Below are 20,415 nucleotides of genomic sequence, written 5' to 3'. Positions count from 1 at the left end.
AGCAGCAGTGATGCTTACGTGCTGCAGGGTCCTCCACTTTTTCTCACAGCTACTGTGCATTGCAAGAGTAAGAGGTGGAAGGGAGCTGAATCTGGGCACTGGTGTAGAGCAGGGTATGGGGCATAAAGAGGCTCTTCATGCTTTGTCTGTGCTCATGGCATTAAAACATCATCTCTATCATGTCTTGCTGTACCTGTGGGGTGCTCTTGTTCCTTCCTCACCAGGCAGCAGGGGAAGCAATGGCACTGGTGCCTTCTGGGCTGAGCACAATCCAGTGCTCCAAGGCTGTTCCCATCCTTCTTTCAGAGAGGCAGCCCTAAGACACTCTTTCAAGCCTCATACAATCTGCAGGAGCCACTCCTCAAACCTTTGGACATTTGAGTGCTTTCCAAATGTCCAAATGGGGCCTAATTTTGCTCAGTTATAGAGGGTGTGTTTTATTTAAATTATGTGTAAAGATCCTGTAGTAATACGATTTTTTTAGGGGAGGTGAGATGTATATGCCCTTGGGTAAAGGGAAGAATATCACTAGGCAGCAATGTCAGCACACAAAGAAATGACAGCAATACCAATTTCCTCACAAATGCTCTGTGCTTGCATAGCAGAGTGGGCCAAATCTTCTTATGTGGGAAGACAGTAGAGAAGCTGCTCAAAGGAATTTCAGATAAACCACTCCTGTATGACTTTTTGAGAATTACTAATATTGAAATGGATGCTTGTCAAAGAGACACAATTACTTTTCATTTTGTTAAACGTACAATTTACAAGAGTGCTAGTCTTTAAGGTATTGTATAGTTTGGGGTTTTTTTCTGTTGTTGATACAGGCTATTTGTCAAAAATGTGGCTATTAAGCCATTTTCAGTCCTTCATCTCCCTTGCACGTATGGCAAAATATAATGAATTTTCAAACTGGAAAAATGTTTAGCATTATAAAAATGATCTCTAGATTGATTTGAAGAATTAATCCACCTGTTGTCCTGAAGCCTTACTGAGATGTGTACTGCTTCTGATATGTTATATATTATAGTGCCTTATTCAAAAATGTAAACACCTTGTAGATAATGAATATCAAAGGATTAAATAAATTTTCTGTTTGGAAGATAACTTTTTTATTGAAAATATTTTGACCCCACTGAAAATAGAAAATAGACTAATTGAATGAAGCAGCTTTTAAAGCAAACTCGAAAGCTCGAGCATAAAATATAACCAATTTTTGTTTAGTCTTCTAAGCTGTTGGCATGCACAGTCCTTTTTCACAGTGCAGCCTCATACAGCCTCAGCCCATAGCCTTTCCTGGTTCAGGCTCTGCAGCCAGGCTTTGAACAAAAAGTGTGCTCCTGTAAGTGTGCTGCTGAGCACCCATGGTGGCTGAGTGCTCAGGTCCCCCACCAGGAAGAAATCATGCTGGTTTTATGCAAACATGCTCCAGAGCCTACAGGTGGTTGCTTTTCCTGCAGGAAAACAGGGAGGATATTCATACAGTGAGATGCCATTCAAGGTGACTACGGATGGCAGAAGTACCATCCAGTGAGCCATAACAGCCTAGAAGCTATATACCATTGTATACAGCATAAGGGACAAACACATGCTATGGATTCCCCAAAAGGCTTTGGAGTAGTTGATGATACTTTGGAAATATGTTTAGGGCAACTGAGATTTCAATCTACCTCCAATTTGGTGTGAAAGCAGCAGCTGGTTTCAGACTCAGTGGATGGCAATGGAGGGGTTCCTCCAGCAATCAAATTTATCACTTATTTGTACATATATAATAACTATAATATCATTATTTTATATATGCGTGTGTGTATTAAGTAACATAAAGTAGTAAATTACATTTCCAAGCTTCAGAGGATATAATTTTACAACAATTGAAAGCATGTGACAAAAAAATGTGAGCCTTGTTTGGTTCTTTTGTTTTCTCCCCAGTACAAATGTGGCACTGTGCAAGCAGCTCTCAGATGGCTACAACTTAAATTTTGTGTCTCTCTGGAGTAAGAAGGCAATTTCATTGCAGCTGAATGTTGTGCAGACAGAGTGGCTGTAAAAATCTTCAGTCATTTGTGTTAGTCACAGAAGTAATAACTTTATTACAGGAATAGAGGCAGATTGCTGATGTTTTGGAGTAATGCTTTTTCCTCTTCATATTTATTGTAATATCAGACAAGGTTTTACTGGTGTCACAAAGACATTTGCTATTAAAATGCAAAAGGATTTGGTCTTGAGAGATTATGGGTTTAGATAAATGGAACATCTATCTTTTATTTTATTTTTGTTGGATCTTATAAAATATTTCCTTATAATCGTTAACACACATAATTTTAGCATGTTGATTATTATATCTTCTCCTTTTTACCATACTGAACTTCTTTTTCTTTATACTCTTTGGTAGAGTTTTATATTTCTACTTTTTCACCAAGTAGGTTACAGTTATGCTTGTATTTCCTCTTTTAAATTTTGTTTTCATGCTGCTAAGCAGAGCTGGTAATTTGGATGAATTCTTACCACATTTTCAGGAAGAAAAACTGACTGAGCCCAGTACAAGTGGTCTGTAAAGCTGGAGGGGCCATTTCCACTGGGATGATCACATGTTCATGTACTCCCACACTCACAAAATGGAAAGTTGGTGAAAATGGAGAAGAGGATCATGATAATCTGTGTAGACAATTCAGATGTCCCCTGGACAAAGACAATATGACAGTATGATATTGGAGCCATGCCAAGTCAAGAGACCTAAAGTTTTTGACAAGAACTCTTACCTTAATGTACCAGCACTCGTGTACTTCAGTTTTAACCTGCTGGAGTTATGTATAATTGATGTAGGGGTTGGGAAAGTCATCTAACATCAGCATAAGGAAAATGTTAAGCTCTCTCAGTTTCTAGCACATGATTTTTAAGACATTTTAATCCCCTCCCTTTCAAGTGTGGATTTACTGGGTAGGTCAAGAGGTCATTAACACTTCTCCTGCTCCTCCACCATTAACAGGCAAACTCATCAAGGACTGGTGTTGGATACTATTATTTCATTAGTGCACATAACTGTATTTGGGTTTTTTCCTTCAGCCAAGTCCTCATCATCCTATTTCTTTAACAGTATTTGAAGTTTAGAAATTGTCTTTCCTTTAAATATCATCAGCTCAAATCTCCAGTAACAGACCTTACTGTTTTTAGACATTGCAGGAAGAAGAAAGGAGGCTTGCCCAAAATTGTTTTACTTGGTATTGCACAGATCAGAACCACAATGGAGAAGCTGTTTCACCCTGTTTCGCCCAAGAATAGCTCCTCTGCTGCTGTAGAGGCAGGCTGATACCTGTCTACATAACTCTTTTTGAAAGTCACTCAAGCATGCACAGTTTTATACAGCCAAATACCCCTCTCTATGTAAATATATTTAGTCAGTGTCATTTTATGGTTATGTATGTGAAGGCAGAAGAATATGACATCACTAAGTGCACTCTCAGACACCAAATTGAGTGGTATGGTTGACACACCTGAAGGATGGGATGCCATCCTGAAGGACCTGGGCGAGCTCAAGAAGTGATTGCAAGGGAATCTCATGAGATTTAAAAGGACCAAGTGCATGGTGCTGCACCTGGATCAGGACATCCTGTACTGTCAATACAGATTGGGGATGAACAGATCAAGAGCCTGCCAAGAAGGGCTTGAGGGTGCTGGTGTATGAGACATGACCTGGCAGTGTGCACTTGCAGCCCAGAAAACCTTGGGCCACTGAGAAGATTACAGGAATAGAGCATCTCTCCTGTGAGGAAAGGGGAAAAGGATTTTTACTGCTCAGTCTAGAGAAGAGAAGACTTCAGGGAGACCTATCTGTGGTCTTCCAGTACCTGAAGGGAGCCCACAAGACTGGAGAGTGACTGTTTACAAGAGCATGACAGGACAAGGGAGAATGGCTTCAAACTGCCAGACAGTAGGTTTAGATTAGAAGAAGTTGTGTAAGGGTGGTGAGGCACTGGATGGGTTTCCCAGAGAAGTTGTTAATGTCCCAGGAAATGTTTAAGGTCAGGCTGGATGTGGCTCTGAGCAATCTGGTCTAGTGAAAGGTGTCCCTGCCCATGACAGGGGGGTTGGAAAGGGATGATTGTTAAGGTCTCTTCCAACCCAAACCATTCTGTGATTCCATGATTCTGATACTATGGCATAGGGCCTATTAATCTAGTAAAGAGTTTTCTGTGTGTCTGTTCTTTCCTGTTTTCTTAAGGGTAGGTTTGTTTGTCTTCTAGATGGAAGAAATGTGTTTAAGAGGCTACCTGGGTATTTTGGATGGCTTGCTCTCTGGAAATACAAAAAAAATACCCAAAACACAACCCATGTACACTGAATATATGAAGTCAGAAAGGAACTGACTTCTGTTAAGTACTTTGATGCAATAGAAGCTGAAATGATGACCATATGATGTGTAGTGAATGTAGTTATATGGAAGAAAATGGTGCATCACCTCAACATTCATTACTTAATGGCCAAAACTGATGACATAAAACCTGCTGTAGGTGGTCAAAGTTGAGTATAGTCAGGCTAGTGTAGCAGTCTGAACTCCAAATACCTATTTGACTTTCTGCCTAAGGTTATATTCTCTTTTTTTTCCCATCCCTTCTTGACACTGGCTTCTTTTTCATTCTTATTTCTTGCTTTCTTCAGAGTATCTTGGTTTTCTCCAGCCTCACCCTCCTGGGACAGACAAAGATAGGAAAAACTTGAGTTTGCTGTTATTTTACTCTGCTTTGCTTAGCCTCTTAAAGTTGCTTAGTTGCTTTGGAGACAGTCACTTTCTGGTATGTGAGCTCAAGATGTCATGAGGCACACAGTGGAACAGCAAACCTAGGCTCTGATCTATTGCTAGAAATGGATGTAGGAAGAGAGAAAAAGGTTGAGCTCTTCTAAAAGATATATTTATTTATGTAATATTTATATTTATATTTATATTTATATTTATATTTATATTTATATTTATATTTATATTTATATTTATATTTATATTTATATTACTCTTTGCAGGAGTAAACAGAAGATACCACAGCTCAAAGAAAATGTGTCAGGTGAAATCTACTAGAGTCTTCTGACTCAGGCAAACTAGCTATCAGCCCTGTTTAGTAATATAGGTTAAAGCTTTCTGTGTAATCATTATTTTCATCCAAAACCAGGGTTACCAGAACTTCCATGTAGCTACAGGCCATTGTCACATGATCTCAGTTTCATGGCTTTCTCAGTGAGAGCTTGGCTCTTCTCATCCCCAACTGCCCTGTTTGGAGAAAAGCTGAACAGATCCCTGGCAATTTGCTGAGCTGTTCTGGCCATGGTTTGCAGGGAGTCCATCACCTGCTGACATATACCTGCCATTCATCTCATATTGAAATCCCTCACTCAAGTCTCTTATTCACAAAAAGGGGGTTGGAGGCAAAAAGAACACACTATTTTCCCTTTCTAGATTTCTTTTAAAGGTGACCTTTTGTCTCCTGCTCAGGTTTATTTACATACATTGGCACATCAGAAAAGTGACTGGCAATGTTAAATACTGTGATTTGAATTAGTGGTTTGTGTAGCATCCAAATAATCTGAATAAAGTACATTACAAAAATGCTGGAAATTGACATTACATCTATGTTGATGCACATTTCAGTTGCCAAGAAAAGAGCAGTTTGGCTGAAGGATCCAACAAAATCTGCTTAGTGGGTCTTCCTTGGCGAGAGCCCACAAAGCAGATTGCTTTCATACAGTACTCCCTTAATCACTGTAAAGAGGTTTCAGAGAGATTAATAATAACTAGTGCAGTTGTTACACCCACGCACAGTGACTCAGACACACGGCCCAGGGAGAGTCTTTACCTGTGTGGGCCACACAGACGCATGCCAATATTTAGTCCAATAAAGTTGTCTTTCCAGCAGCATGAATGATAATCTTGGAGGTAGATGATGACAGGGCCTGTCAAACAAGCCCCTATACTGAGACACAGCCCAATATATAACAGCATCTCACTAGAGCCACATTAAAGGCTGCAGTGAAATCCTCTCACGCTCTCTCTCCTTCTCTCTCAAATATCAGCAACACTGATTAAAACAAAATAATACCTACTCCCAGCGTCATGCTGTGCTGCAGCGAGAGGACTCTAAGAGTAATGAGGGCCCATTTGGTTTAAATGAATTTTTGGCCAGTGTTTCTGAGCACAGGGCTGAGGCAGCTGGCTGTTAGTCAGTCAGAGGCAATAGAGGCAGGAGGTGATCAGACAGTGCTGCGGCAGCGGGGGGTGGTGGAGGAGTTCTGAGCTGCTGCTGCTCCTCATGCTAAATGTGTGGATAGCCTTGGTAATACAGACTCTGTGCTGGCCACACCAGACACACAGACATAGTTTTGTTTCTTTTGGACCTGTTATTTAACTTAAATTTTGTGGCGTTTATGTTATCCCCTATTTCTGACATAAAAGGGCAGCAGCTGTGATTTGATTAACCTCCCTGGGATCAGGGAGTATTCAGGAATACTCTATCCGAGTCTTTAGTCAGATACAGATTAGCAGAGAATAATAATTCAGTGGCCGCTACAGAGCAAGTTCCATGTAGCAATTGGAGTTAACTAATTATGGATTGCCTCGGGCTTGCAGCTCATTTGATAGCAAAGCTCCTATTGACTTCAGTGGCACGGGAGATTGTGGAAGCCTTGGACTAGCGGCAGGAGTAAGTCAACCATAACATTATCTATGGAAATAAAAGTTTTCCAACAAGAGAACTAGAGATAAATTGAGGACAATTAGGAAGTATTTGAGCTCTGATTCCTACCTGCAATATGGTAGGAGGTCAGGCTCTAAAATAATTAATTTTGTGGTCAAAAAGACATAAGGCAACACTTTGGAGAGGAAGAAAAAAAGCCAGATCCTGTTTGGCGAACTTGATCTCTTGTGAGAAGGTAACCCATTTGGATGAGGGAAGGATTTTTTTACCTGGGCTTTAGCAAAGCTTTTGCCACTGTTTCCCCAGAAAAACTGGCCGCTCATAGTTTAGATGAGTATATTCTGAGTAAAAACCTGTCTGGGTGGCCTGGCCTAGAAAATTATGGTAAACGGGGTTAAATCCAGCTGGTCACTGGTGGTGTTCCCAGTTCTGTTCTGGAGCCATAACTGTTTAATGTTTTTATCCATGATTTGGGTGAGGGGATCAGGTGCACCTTCAGTCAGTTTGCAGATGACACTAAGTGTGTTGATCTGCTGGAGGGCAGGAAGGCTCTGCAGAGGGATCTGGACAGGCTGGATCAATGTGACAAAGCCAATTGTATGAGGTTGAACAAAATGAGGCACTTGGGTCACAACAGCCCTGTGCAGCAATACAGGCTTGGGGAAGAGTGGCTGGAAAGCTGCCTGGCAGAAAAGGACCTGGAGGAGCTGATTAACAGCCACTGATTGTAAGCCAGAGGGTGTTCATGTGGCCAAGAAGGCCAATGGCATCCTGGCCTGTATCAAGAATAGTGTGGACAGCAGGACCAGGGCAGTGATCATCCCCCTGTACTCAGCACTGGTTCACTGAATCCTGTGTTCAGTTGTGGATCCCTTACTACAAGAAAGGCATTGAGGTGCTGGAGTGAGTCTTGAGGAGGGCAGCATAGCTGGAGAAGCATCTGGAGCACAGTTTTTATGAGGTGTGGCTGAGGAATCTAGGGTTGTTTAGCCCGAAGAAAAGAAGGTTTAGGGAAGTCTTACCACACCATGCTACTGCCTGAAAGGAGGCTGAAGTCAGGTGGGGGCCAATCTCTTCTGCTAAGTGATGAAAGAATGAGAAGAAACAGCCTCAAGTTGCACTAGGGAAGATTTAGATTTGATATTAGGAAAAAAATCTTCACTGAAATTGTTCTCGAGCAGTGAAACAGGCTGCCCTGGGAAGTGGTTGAGTCACCGTTCCTGGAGGTATTTAAAAGACACGTGGGTGTGGTCCTTTGAGACATGGTTTAGTGACAGACTTGACAGTGTTTGTGGTTGGATCAACGATCTTGAAGGTCTTTTCTAACCTAAATTATTCTATGATCCTTTTCTATGAAAAACTTCTCCTTTTCTGACCTTCCATGTGTCCCTGTGGAGAAGGGGTACAGAATTTATCTGGGGCAGTACAATATTGTCTGGTTTACCTAAGGTTTTCTTTTCAAGTCGTTTCTCTAACCCCTCCACACCCAGGTCAAATCACACAGAGACAATGACAGGAATATGGGGAGAGGCAAATTCATACCAAAGTGTGGAGTACAATGTGAAACTGTAAAAAAAGGTTTGGCTTTCTTGTTTTAAGAGTGGAAGTCAGAGGAAACAGAGATTGAACTTGAACTTTTGTTTAAAGTTTTTGTCCTTTTGGTAACCTGCAGAAAAGCACAAAGAGCTTCTAATAGTCAGTAAAAAATTCAGACCAGAAATCACATCAATTCCTGCTACACATCCCAAAGCTCTATTAGCTCACTCCCACAATTTTTGCTATGAAGTAGGCTGTTTCTTTAAATTCATAGTGTTCAGCGCTGTCATTGCCTGCACTGTACACAGCTAATCAGTTTAGGTACAGACCGGATGGATAGGAGCAGTGTTTCAATAGCCAGTTCCCTAAATGGATCGATAGAGCCTAAAATTAATTAGCAGCTCACATATTATTTTAAATTCCAGGCTATTTGCCAGAAAAGTAGCATGCGATACACATGATAAAGTGTGAAGGTGCCTGCATTTATGAAATGTGAGTGTGGGAAGATAAAACCGTTTTTTTGATTTTTCAAATTTCTATATATTTATTGAAATTGGAAGCTTCAATTAATTTACTTAGGTGGATTAATTTAAGTGCAAGCCACATGTGTTTTAGAATTCTGTATGTTGTTCGTCTTGTTTGTTTTGCATAATCTGTCAGAAGCTACATTGCAGAGGGCCCCAAAGAGCCTCTGTGGCACAAATGGCATGATGTGCTATTATGTACAGAAGCCTCTCTTCACCTGAAGCAGCTTTTCATACATTGTCAAGACTTTCCGACTCAACAGGAAGAGTCATAAAATAAGGAAGAGAAACCAATGGCTCAGCCTTGTTTTAATACAGTAGAAAGAAAGAAAGAACAAGTCAATTGGTAAAAAGGTTAGAAAGATGAAGGGAATGAGGAAGGAGAAGAGACTAACATGATCAATAGTTTGTTGAAGGAAGCAATGCTGTTGTGAGGTCTGCACTGAGTTACAAGATAAGAGATAATGACAGGACTACACCACTGGAAGCCACATAAAGTCAGGGGAAACCCACAGAGAGTGTGGGCTGTCCAGTGCACTGTGTGGAATAGCAGTGATAAGGTGGTTTAATGGTAACACAACTATAGAAAAAGTGTAGCTTAGAAGTCACTGTTTAAAATTTTTGAAAAAATAGTGTCACTAAAATGGTTATGGGGGTTAATTTTTTTCCCTTGCATTCATTTATAACACTTCTTTTTAAGTGAAAATTTCTCTGGTAAACACTAGGAAGAATAATTTCAAAATACATAGCAAGTGGGACATGGATAGATTTATAGATACCAGTGAATTTAGTAATTAAATTTCCAGCAATAAAAATTTAAATAGTTAACTTAGACATGTAGTCCATTTCTTTCCTATCCACAAATTTGCTTGAATATTCTTTCCTTGTTTTTCATTTTAACTTACTCTGAGGATAATTTCCAAAAACTGCTGGCTGTTTGTGAGCATCTTTCCGTAGGTTTTCAAATCTAGGGAAAAAAAAAAAAAAGAGAGAGAGAAATCAATCAAACCAATTTGGATTTAATATGTTATTCACATGGTATTTCTGTCCCTCTACTGAATAATTATGTGTCTGTGAAAGAAATCTGCTACCAGTAAAAACTTTAAATATTGACTGTTCTGAAGTACCTTCTTGACAGTAATTTTTTTCTGCCAGAATATTTATAAGAAGCAAACATAAAATGGACAGAAACACTGTCAATTAAAAAAACTGAAAAAAATATTTGTCAGTTCTTTTCAGATAACTGCAATAGTTCATTATCATCTTCCTCCAACTGGTGAAAAATTCCTACTCTAGTTATTTTTTGAGGACATAAACCAAAGCCATGTTCTAATTACGTTTGCAAATCACTGTAGTGCTTAATTTTTACTTTTTTCTAAAGTTATCTCTGTGCAGAGGAAAGCACAGAGGGAAATTTCCACTTGGTCCCCTCCTTGCCACACCTAACAGAAATTCATAGAGGATTTCAGTGTCTTTTATGTCCTCCACCAGGGTGAATCGTCTGCATATGACATCATTGTTGGGGATGACATAATTATTGGGGATGTCCTTATAATGAATGCAATAATGTAAGTCAAATGGCCTTTTCAGCACCTGCTGTGCCAGCTGAAGAGGCTGCTCCCCTTCATGGCTGTGGATGCTGTGGTTGCTCACTGCAGGTATGGTGAGGTGGGAGAGCTGTGTGACACGTCTGTCTGCCACTGACTGACAGGAGCCTCAGGACTCTGCACCTGCACAAATCTGTGAGTGGAACTGTGCCTGACTGGGTGAGGGGAACCTCCCATGAAAATAGTGGGAATGGGAAGGGGCAGTGTATCCACACCGTGCTTGGCCTACCTTTACTTAAACCAAAACTAAAATTACATAGATGCTCTGCTGTCACTCCTAGACTGCCATTCTCTCTTTGAGAGTTTATAGTGTGTGTATCCCTTTGTAGCAAATGCTGCAGTAGGAATTAATGCTTAGGAGAGTCCACATAGTGTTGGAGGTCAGAGAGTCAAAGAAACCCTTCTGTTTATCCCCTTGCAGTAAGGCAGGATTTAAATGCTCATTCTGAGATTCTCCCTTCCAGCCTCCCCTGACCCAGCCTGGAGTTGGCTGTGACTAATTAAAAGAGAAAAAATATGTCAGTGCTGACCCCAGGGATAATGCAGAGACAGGTCTTAATTTCCAATTTTAAGATGTTGAACTGTGATGAAATGGTAGCAGTTATACAGTGCTTCACGGTCCTATTAAGTCTACTTTATACAGCCAGTATACAAAATCTGATGGAATGAATGACCTTGACTGTACTTTCCTTCACTCCCTAGATATAACACAGTATTCCCTAGTTGGGATAGAAGCCACTGGCACCTCAAACAAATGTTATTTGTCTCAGTATAATTTTTTTAGCATCGCAGCTAAAACCACTTACATACCCTTGTCATGACCAGTCTTTCAATTTTCTGGAGGGAATCATCACCGGCTAACCACAGTCCTACTAGCCCTTAATTTTCAAATTTGAATGCATTCCTGTATCAGGATCTCACACAGAAGAAACTGTGAGGACAGCATCATGTTTGGTCAGTGAGGAGACACCGTATCAGATTTGTCATAGTAGCAGGCACTGTGATTTAGGAATCAAAGGCAAAGCACCAATCTGATGCAATCATCAGCTAGCCTGGCTGAGCATGTAAGCCAGTGAACAAGGCTGCCAAGCTGAAGGAGCACAGAACCGTAAACCTGCCTTCAAAAACACCACAAGGTGCGAACTTCAGGCTTGTCAGTCTGTACCACTGTCCAACACTACAATGAATAAATCATTATGTTAGAAATTAAACTCTGCTTTCAGCTTGGCTGGGATGGTGCCAGCCTGTGTCTGAAGCGTGCCTGAGGGGACAGCAAGCCGCAGGATTGTGAACTGAGCAATTCATGACAACTTGTGCTGCTACCACCCTCAGCCATCCTAAGCAGGTCAACAATATGCTCAGAGTATGTTCAGAGAAGAGACTAAGACAGAAAGATAGCTCAGAAGTGCATCTTTCTCTTTGCTTTGATTTCCCTCCTGCCAGGTTCCTGGGAACATGACATACACTTTGTAGATGGTAGGTGGCAGGGGAAATGGCATGGGCCACTCCCTAACCTTCATTGTGCATTTGCCCACGTTTGTTCATTTGCCCCTTCTCTATCTCCTCTGGTCTAAGAGGCTTTTCTCATGCCATCAGCTGCTTTAACTCAGTTACTTTTCACAACCTAGACAGCTTGCTTTTTTATTTTTAAGTAAAGGATGTGGCTATTTCTATACTGTGTCTGGATTTGAGAAATTATTTGTAAAAGAAGGGAGAGTTGAACTCAGAAACAGGTGAACTGAGACTCCAGTGCACATGATGGCATAACCTGGGCTTCTTAGTTGTGAAAGCCCAGAGGAAGAAGAGAGAACTCCGAAGTTCTTGGTTGACTAAATAAATAATCTATGCCTATTATATGCCTTCAAGCCTTCTTAAGGGGCTATGGAAAGTAGCAAAAGTACCACATAAAATGTTACTGGGTTTAAATCCCTGGAGATTTGCCAGTTGCCAAACATCACGGTAGCAAATCAACACTGTTATGTAAAGCATGGAATCTAAAGAGGCTGACAAGCCCACTGAGCTGCAGAGGACCATGCAAAACTATGTCTAGGTGAGCTGAGTTCAGAAGTTTAGACCATTGGGCACTATGCTCTCCCCTGCACAAAGCACGCTTTCTGCCCTCCTCTCATTGATACTGTACTGAAAAGGAGCTTGTGTGTTGGGATTTTCAGGCAAAATTTCTCCGCCAGTTCTGCTGGTGCCACTGGAGTTATTAGGAGTTATTAAAGCACTATAGCTGTCTGTAAAATTCAGCACACAGGAGATACATTACCTATTGGTAATGGTAATTGGCCTATTACAGCTTAAAAAAAAAAAAAAAAAAAAAGAAGAAGAAAAAAAAAGGAAAACAAACCCAAACCATCAGGATAAGGACATAATGAAACTTGAATATTTTCTTTCTGACAGAATGATTTGCTTGTAATCACAATGTTGCCAACATGTGATTTTAACAAGGTGTTAGAGGATTTTAAGGAAACCAACCTCTTTCTACTTTCTTTCTACAGAAACATGAACTTACTGAAATTGTTGCACTTTTTAAGCATAAATCATAGTGAAAAATAAACTGATAAGAAACACATTTGTTATCTACTTTCAGGCTTTTGTTCTTTCCAGTCTAATATTCTGCTAATGACTAATCAGTCTGATAACTTTTAGGGATAGTTTGCTATTTTGGGCTATTCCCCTAGATGAAAGTTATTTCTATAGCAGCTATTCTTAGAAGCATTTATGGAAGAAAGGGAGCGAGTAAGCACCACTAGAGGAGTGACTCACCACAGCACTACTAATTGCCAACCAAAAAAAGTCTTTTCCTTTGCAAATCAGGAAATCAGCTGCATTTAAAAAAAACCACCCTATATATTTGAGAACCAAACACTGCTCGTGATCTTTTGATATTAAAACTATGTGGGATGGGTGCACAACCAAAAACAGTGACAGACAAACATTTGAAATTACTCCTTTCTAGATCTATATCTCTCCACATCATTTACCTGCCAAACAATTTCCCACTGCTCTTGCCTCTTTCTTTATCATCCCTGCAACATCTGCTTGCCTTTGATTTTTTCATCTTCTGTTGCTCCACAGCTTGAAATATGTTAAGTAAAAGGCAGCTAAAGGGACTGCTAGCAGCCTGCAAAAATTTCAATTTCTAGGTCTCTGGCTAGGATCCAGGCAGGTCAGTGGCAACTGAAAGTCATTACTACCTCATGCCTGCTTGCTGACCTCAGTGACATTAATTGCTGGACTGGCCACAGCAGCAATCTTAGCAGAGGAATCACCCACTCTGTGCTGAAATCAGGCCATCCTCTCCCCTGTAGAGTCAAGGTTGTGGCAGGGCTGTCTCCAAGAAGCCACAGAAACAGACACTTTCATCTTCCTCTTCCCTTTAAATATATTAAAATGACTCATTATTCTTATTTTCCAGCTTATACAAAGGTAGCATGAGAGCTAAGGCTGCACTGTCATATGTTTAAGTAGTCTGCAAAGGACTTAACAATAAGCATTACTCTATGCAACTAAATAAACTAAAAAAGTATAAATCTCAGGCTTATTAAGGCGACACATGTTATCTTGCTCTCCAGGCAACTGGTGAGCTTGATGTGTCCAGGGAAAGCGAGAGAGAAGAAAAAGTCTCCATGTCTCATGCTGCAGCCTGATCATAGCTGTTTCCAGGAGAGCTGAAAAACTGTTTTCATCTTTCTTCCTCTCTTCCTATGTTATTTGTGACCTGTCAAGACTAGGAACTGGTTTGTCCTTTGATTTTCATATCTAAAATAGAAACAGAAAAATCCTTCCTTCCTTCCTTCCTTCCTTCCTTCCTTCCTTCCTTCCTTCCTTCCTTCCTTCCTTCCTTCCTTCCTTCCTTCCTTCCTTCCTTCCTTCCTTCCTTCCTTCCTTCCTTCCTTCCTTCCTTCCTTCCTTCCTTCCTTCCTTCCTTCCTTCCTTCCTTCCTTCCTTCTCTCCCTCCCTCTCTGGGGACTACTTGTAGTGCAAAAGTAAACCCCTCAGAAAACTTACAGTAGCATTAGAAAATGAAGTTTTCCATTTCAGAGAACTATACTGTCAGATTTCCATTAATGTTTTACCCTTTTCTATGCTCACGAAAAATCTTGCCATATTCTCCATGGAAAGCTCTACCTTTCTTTTTCTTTTTCCTTCCCCCAAGAAATCCTAGCTGCCAATATGAGAATTTGGCCTTTTTTTTTTCACCTTCTTTATTCAGAAAAGGACATGAAAACATGATCTCTGTAGGTAAAAACAATCAAAGGGAAAGCAAATTTTTAAAATAAACCTTTATTTAAGGGGAAAAAGGAGCAATACATGGTTGAAACTACATCAGGGATGTTTGGAGCCTGACTCGACATTTTGCAGTGCTTCAATAGGGAATATAATTTATATCAGATTAACCATGATTTAAAGGTCTTTCTATTTAAACACACAAATCACAATTGAGCAGAATTTTATTCCCAGAATAATGTCATCTAAGTCATCTTGGTTAAATTTCTCCTATTCATTGTCTTCAGATGTTAACTTTTATAAATATTAAATTAATTTGCTTACAGACAGTTCCTGTAAAGGACTGAGTCACAAACATTCACATTCAAATATTTAAATCTGAATTTCCAGTGCTGGAAGACTTTGGCTCATTGCTGTGTAGCCTCAAAGAAGGGAGATGACATTTATCAGTTCACATCACTGGGTGAACATGTTCCTGACCTGGGTGTGGGAGCTGACACACCAGCTGGAGGCAAGACACACCACAGCCCCTGGTGTGGGTGATGCTCTGATGGGTAATGGTTCTGCAGCTTTGAGTCAGAAACAGACCCAGGACTCAGGCCCCACCTCATACTCCTTGACAGCACATCCAAAGAGAGGAGGATGAGACTACTTAAAAAGGGAAGGAATATCTCATGCCACCAATTAAAAGCCAAGATAAATAATTTCCTGGATACTTTCATATGGTTGACAGGCCAAAATGAGCAAATCTGTTTCTCTGCTGTGATGGCTCTTCATTTCCCAAGGCTCCTGCAGAAGAGGAGCCTTGCTATACTTTTAAACTTGAGTCATCAAATACAGACATCGAGGTCCTCTACATTTTCACCGGGGAATAATTCAAAGTGCATAAGTAAGGAATACCTTGAATAAATGAATCTCTTTAGCATGGACAAAGACATACTGGGTCAGACCAAAGAGCCAGCTAAGCCACCACTCTGCCTTTGACGTAACCAACAGCGGATGCTTAGAGAAGAGGAGTAGGACATTCATATTTAAATTTTCTTCCTCAGATAATTTTTCACCTATCACCAGTAGTTATATATCACGTGGACTTCCAAATGTGTCCATTATTTGTATGAATTTAGAGAAGATATTAATTTGCCTGTCTCTCTTTGAACCCAGGCAAATTCAATGTCTTCAATATCTAGGAGCAAAATTTATAGTTTAACTATGTGGACTTCCATGGGAGATCACTGTGAAACTGCAGAGGTCTGTGGAAGCAAACTCAAGAGGCATGGAGGAAATTGGGAACCAGAGCACAGTACAAGCACAGTACAAGCATAGCAATATTCTTTTAGCCCTTTTCCTACCTCTGAGATGCACTCACAGCCTTTTACTGCATGGAAGGTATGCTGAGTGTAATGTGAAAATGTATCTGAGTTAGATGTGTTGAAGGTCCCAAGATGATGAGGTGCATAGATCAGATGCCACACTTGGTCCATGAAGCTTTTTGATGTGACTAGCTTAAGGACATTTCTTATCATATCTATCATCATCAGACAAAAATAGCTCTCAAGAATCCAAACTAAGGTTTCACAGGAGCTAAGGAATGAAGAAATTGGGTTGGTGTTACCATTTAATTACTAACAATCTACTGGGCAATTTGGCATCTTTCCATAGATTGTACTTCTTCCTTAGAGTTATACATAAATATGTGGACAAAATTCTGAAGTGTAAGCTGAATTTGAGGTCCCATCTGCCCAATGATCAATTTTTTATCAATTTCTTGAATTGTACCACAAATCTGAACTCATCTTGTTGTCAGCAACAAATTCTGTTGGTTGCAGCACCTTGTGCTGCGACTGGGATTGTTGCAGTGTGCATAGATTCAGCATGAAGGGAACTTGTTATCTGCTGCAAAATCATAGAATCATAGAAGTTTTTAGGTGGTAAAGGATCTTTAGGATCATCAAGTCTAAGCATTACTTTCACTACCAAGTCTACCACTAAATCAGTTTTCACAGATACAGTATAATGACCTTATGGAAAGTATGATACCAATTACAGGTTATAGAAAAGCTTTAGTAACCCTTTGAACCTTGTCAGGATAAACATTCACTGTAGTTACTCTAGTTTTTAAAAATTGTCACTCATAGGAATATGTTCCTAGTTCTGCTTCTGCTAAAAATATATTATCCAGTAATGGATTACAGAGATCTTTTAGACAGGATACACTGAAACTACTAAAAATTATGCAATTGGAGGAGAGCTTCAGAGGGCTATGAAAAGGCATGCACTCAAGAAGAAACAGCATTTGGATGTGTAAGAACATAATCTAAATGAGGTGTAGGCTGGACTGTCTTGGAGCCATGAGCAGAGCAGGCTTAGGGTAGCAGGCTGCTGGGATGTTGCTTGTGCCAGTAAATTTTGCTTCTACCAAAGGCCCGTCCTTCAGACCTGGGTTAGTTCTGCATGCTTAGGAACATGTTGAACTATGGATTATGCTGAGCTACATCATTATATATCTCTAGCTCTCAGGCAATATAAAATGAGGCAGGCTCTTTCCCTGAGTCCTTACCCCTCTTCACAGAATCACAGACTTGCTGAGGTTGGAAATGACCTCTGGAAGTCTTCTGGTCCAACCTTCTTGCTCAAGCAGGGCCACCTAGAGCAACTTACTGAGGACTGTGTCCAGATGGCTTGTGGGTATCTCCAAGGATGGAGACTCCACATCCTCCCTGGATAATATATTCCAGTGTTTGGTAATGTTTGCAGTAAAATAAAGGGTATCCTGATGTTCAGTCATAGCCTCCTGTGTTTCAGTTTCTGCCCACTGCCACTGCCATTCCACACCAGAAATTGTACAGACTTGGTCTGATCTTGGACCTTCAATTTTGAGGTGGCTAATTCAAGGTTGCCTGCATGGCCACAAGCCAACTTAGTAGCCCATTGTCAGAAGCTAGCTCCACCTTTAAGTTGCTTTAAGACTGTAAACTTGAACTACATAGTAATAATAAATTAATATGGTGCATACAAATTCAAGTGACAATCATAAGATCCATACAAATGTCACTGTCTTCTTTCTTCATCTAGCTAGCTTGTTTCCGAGAAAACTCCTTCAGACTATAAAGGGCAAACAAAAGCCATTTGACTTATATTCAGTCTACAAATTAAGTTGTTTTCATCCTATTTTTCAAGCTCTCGTTTATATCTGATTAGCTAATATCACCCAAGAGCCAGACCATTTGTTTAACACTAACTGCTTCCAAAACATTTCTGTTAGTATCATCTAGAAAAACTGATGTCAGTTCTATAATGAAACAAAGGGTTATTATCATTCACAGAACCATGTAGCAACATTTAATGCTGGGATTGATACTTGCTCTGTAGCTTATGCAAATTAAATTTCCTTTTTGTTTCTACATCAACAGCTTAAAAACCCTCAGTTTTAATAATGTTCAAATATGCAGAAATACGGATGGACTTTTCTTATTTTTGCTTTTATATAATCCACTAAAAGATCAAAAAGATTTGTTTAAACTTGATCTTTGTTCCATAAATTCCAAGGAGCCACAGTAAGCAAATAATTCACAGTAATTAACCGAGATTTTACAATACTAGTGCACATTATAAACTATGTATGCCAAAGTGTGATTTGCTCCTTAAATCTGTCTGTATTGACTGCAACACCTTCCTCCACATATTTAAGAATTAATTCAGAATGTTGTAAGTTAAAAACAGAAAAAGAGCTTGTCCTTTTTTTGTATCAGACTTGCTGAACAGCAAGCTCAATGGTTTGTTTTTTTCTTTTCTATCCTGCCTTTATGTACTCTCAATTGATTTGTTTAAGACTCAAGATGGAGTAAAACTCCACATATCTGGACAGGACCCCAGGGAAGAGATGACATGGCTGCACTGTGCCTGGAGAAAGCCAAAATAGACTTGGTTTGGTACCCTGATCTCGAGGCAACATCATCTCTGCCCCACCTCGAGTGCAAGGCTGTACCTTCTGTACCTTCCCTTCCCAGGGTACAAACCCATTTCTCCTGGCAGGTCTCTGTGGGGAAGTTGAGCCAACACTCATGGCTGTGGTGTCTGTAAAGAAATAGTCCACCAGAAGAATCACAAGTCTGTGGCAGTCCCACCCAATGAAGAAGCCAGAACTTGGCCCAGTCAAGGCAATTAAGACACACAACTGTATTTAAAAGTAACTTTTGTAGTTATTGACTTTCAGATTAATACATCAGTATTTTCTGCCTATCAGTTTAGATTAGAAACTCAAACTACCTAGTGAATTTCGTTAGATACTATAGGCAAGTTTGATTGCATCTCAGCTAATTATTTGAGATTTTTCAAACACTGGCGTGGACATTCAACCTTATTTCCCTCCCCCCAGTTAGAATAGATGTAGTGAAAGAAGGTATAATAACCCCAGAAATAATTGGATTTTGCAGCAGTCTGTGACAAGCTGTCCAACACATATTCATACCGTCCACTCTGCTTTTACAAGCTAAAGCCACAGATTGCAATTTATTGCTGCTTCTTGAGGTTGAAATTAGAAAGAGTATTAATGTTGGAAGGAAAATATATTAGCAGAAACACTTGCTGGATCTGAGAGATCTGCCTTTTGGCTGTGATCAATAATCAGAAAGCCCAAGGCTGATCTTTATCAGAATGAGGAGTGAATGCCTAGGAGAATGGATAATAAGTGCTGTCCAGAGATTTCATTCCCTTCCTACAACCATGTGAAAAATGTAGCCACAAAATTATAGGCTTCATTGAGATGAAAACTTCAGCTTGCTTTTATTTAACTAGAAATAAAAATATGGGAGCACTAAAATCTGAAAACTGCTGTTGTAGCTTTCAGCTTGTAGGCATAACATGACTTGTACCCACTGAATCAGGTAGTTGTTGCAGGGACTTTTTTTCTTGAGGTGTTTGTATGGCACCTAACAGTGGCTGGTTCCCAGGCTCCACAGAGGACAGTAGCTGATTCTCTGGTGTGCCAGTTAAGTAACCATAATTCACAGTGAGATCTGCCACAGTAAAACTCCACAACTCTCCTTGGAACAACAAACAAAGCTCATATGACCATGTGGATCCTTCAGTGTTTGCGTTGGTGAGTAGGTATTTATTTTCACTCCCTTGCAAATAGGCTGAAGGCAAGGAAATCAGTCACTACCTATAGGCTTTCTTGCTGAGAGATCCTAGAGGATGAACTCGAGGAACTGTTCCTCTTCCTTGAGGGTTGTGGCCAGCTGAGTTCAGAGCCATCATGTCCTCATGCCAATGGAAGAACATTGGGATGTGTGTGACTTCTTACAGCTCTGTCAGGCAACTTGTCTGTTAGAAAGTTTGTGCCCATGTGCATTGTTAAGACTTGTGATGCATTAATTTGGATGCATCTGTACCACTGGAAAAAAAACCAAAACCAAAACAGATCCAGACTGAAGGATGTCTGCAAACATGTTTAAACAGAAGGACTTAGATTGGATTTCTGCTGTTGACCACAATACAGTCACCCATTTCTGTCAGCTAGAGACTGTATTTTCATAACATGCTCTGTATTATACAGTGTGTGCTTCACTCTGAAATGGCACACAAGACAGAGAATGTGCACCTGAGGGATGTGCATAATTTATGACCTGTAAAACAGAAGGGACTTGCTAGACATGCACATTCAGTAACAGGTCATTGAAGCCAACAGTTTCTCCTTTAGTCACATCCAAGTGTTGGAGTCTGTCTACATTTCTGCTGTACAGACTTTGCCACAGCTTCTAACAAATAGAACAAAAACAACTGCAAATGCATCAGGAAAATGAAGAGGCATCCTTGACATGGTGGGAAAACCTTGCAGAG

The 20,415-nt window shown here is 40.2% G+C and overlaps 1 protein-coding gene across 1 annotated transcript in view; it reads right to left on the bottom strand.

Annotated features, from left to right (window-relative positions):
• Positions 1-1,081: 1,081 nt before the first annotated feature.
• The window catches only part of LOC148224294 (uncharacterized), a 95,879-nt gene continuing 76,545 nt past the window's right edge, over positions 1,082-20,415 (bottom strand). The window contains exons 4-5 of the mRNA XM_088162767.1: positions 9,640-9,701; positions 1,082-2,676 (exon numbers count right to left, since the gene is read on the bottom strand). Of these exons, the coding sequence (XP_088018893.1) occupies positions 2,590-2,676; positions 9,640-9,701 (149 nt within the window). The 3' untranslated portion in view covers positions 1,082-2,589. The remainder of the gene's footprint in view (positions 2,677-9,639; positions 9,702-20,415) is intronic.

Source organism: Sturnus vulgaris, chromosome 3, assembly GCF_052056855.1.
Source record: "Sturnus vulgaris isolate bStuVul1 chromosome 3, bStuVul1.hap1, whole genome shotgun sequence".
NCBI classification, from domain to species: Eukaryota; Metazoa; Chordata; class Aves; order Passeriformes; family Sturnidae; genus Sturnus; species Sturnus vulgaris.
The sequence above is the reverse complement of the archived record's forward strand: the minus strand, read 5'-3'. Positions and strand labels throughout refer to the sequence as shown.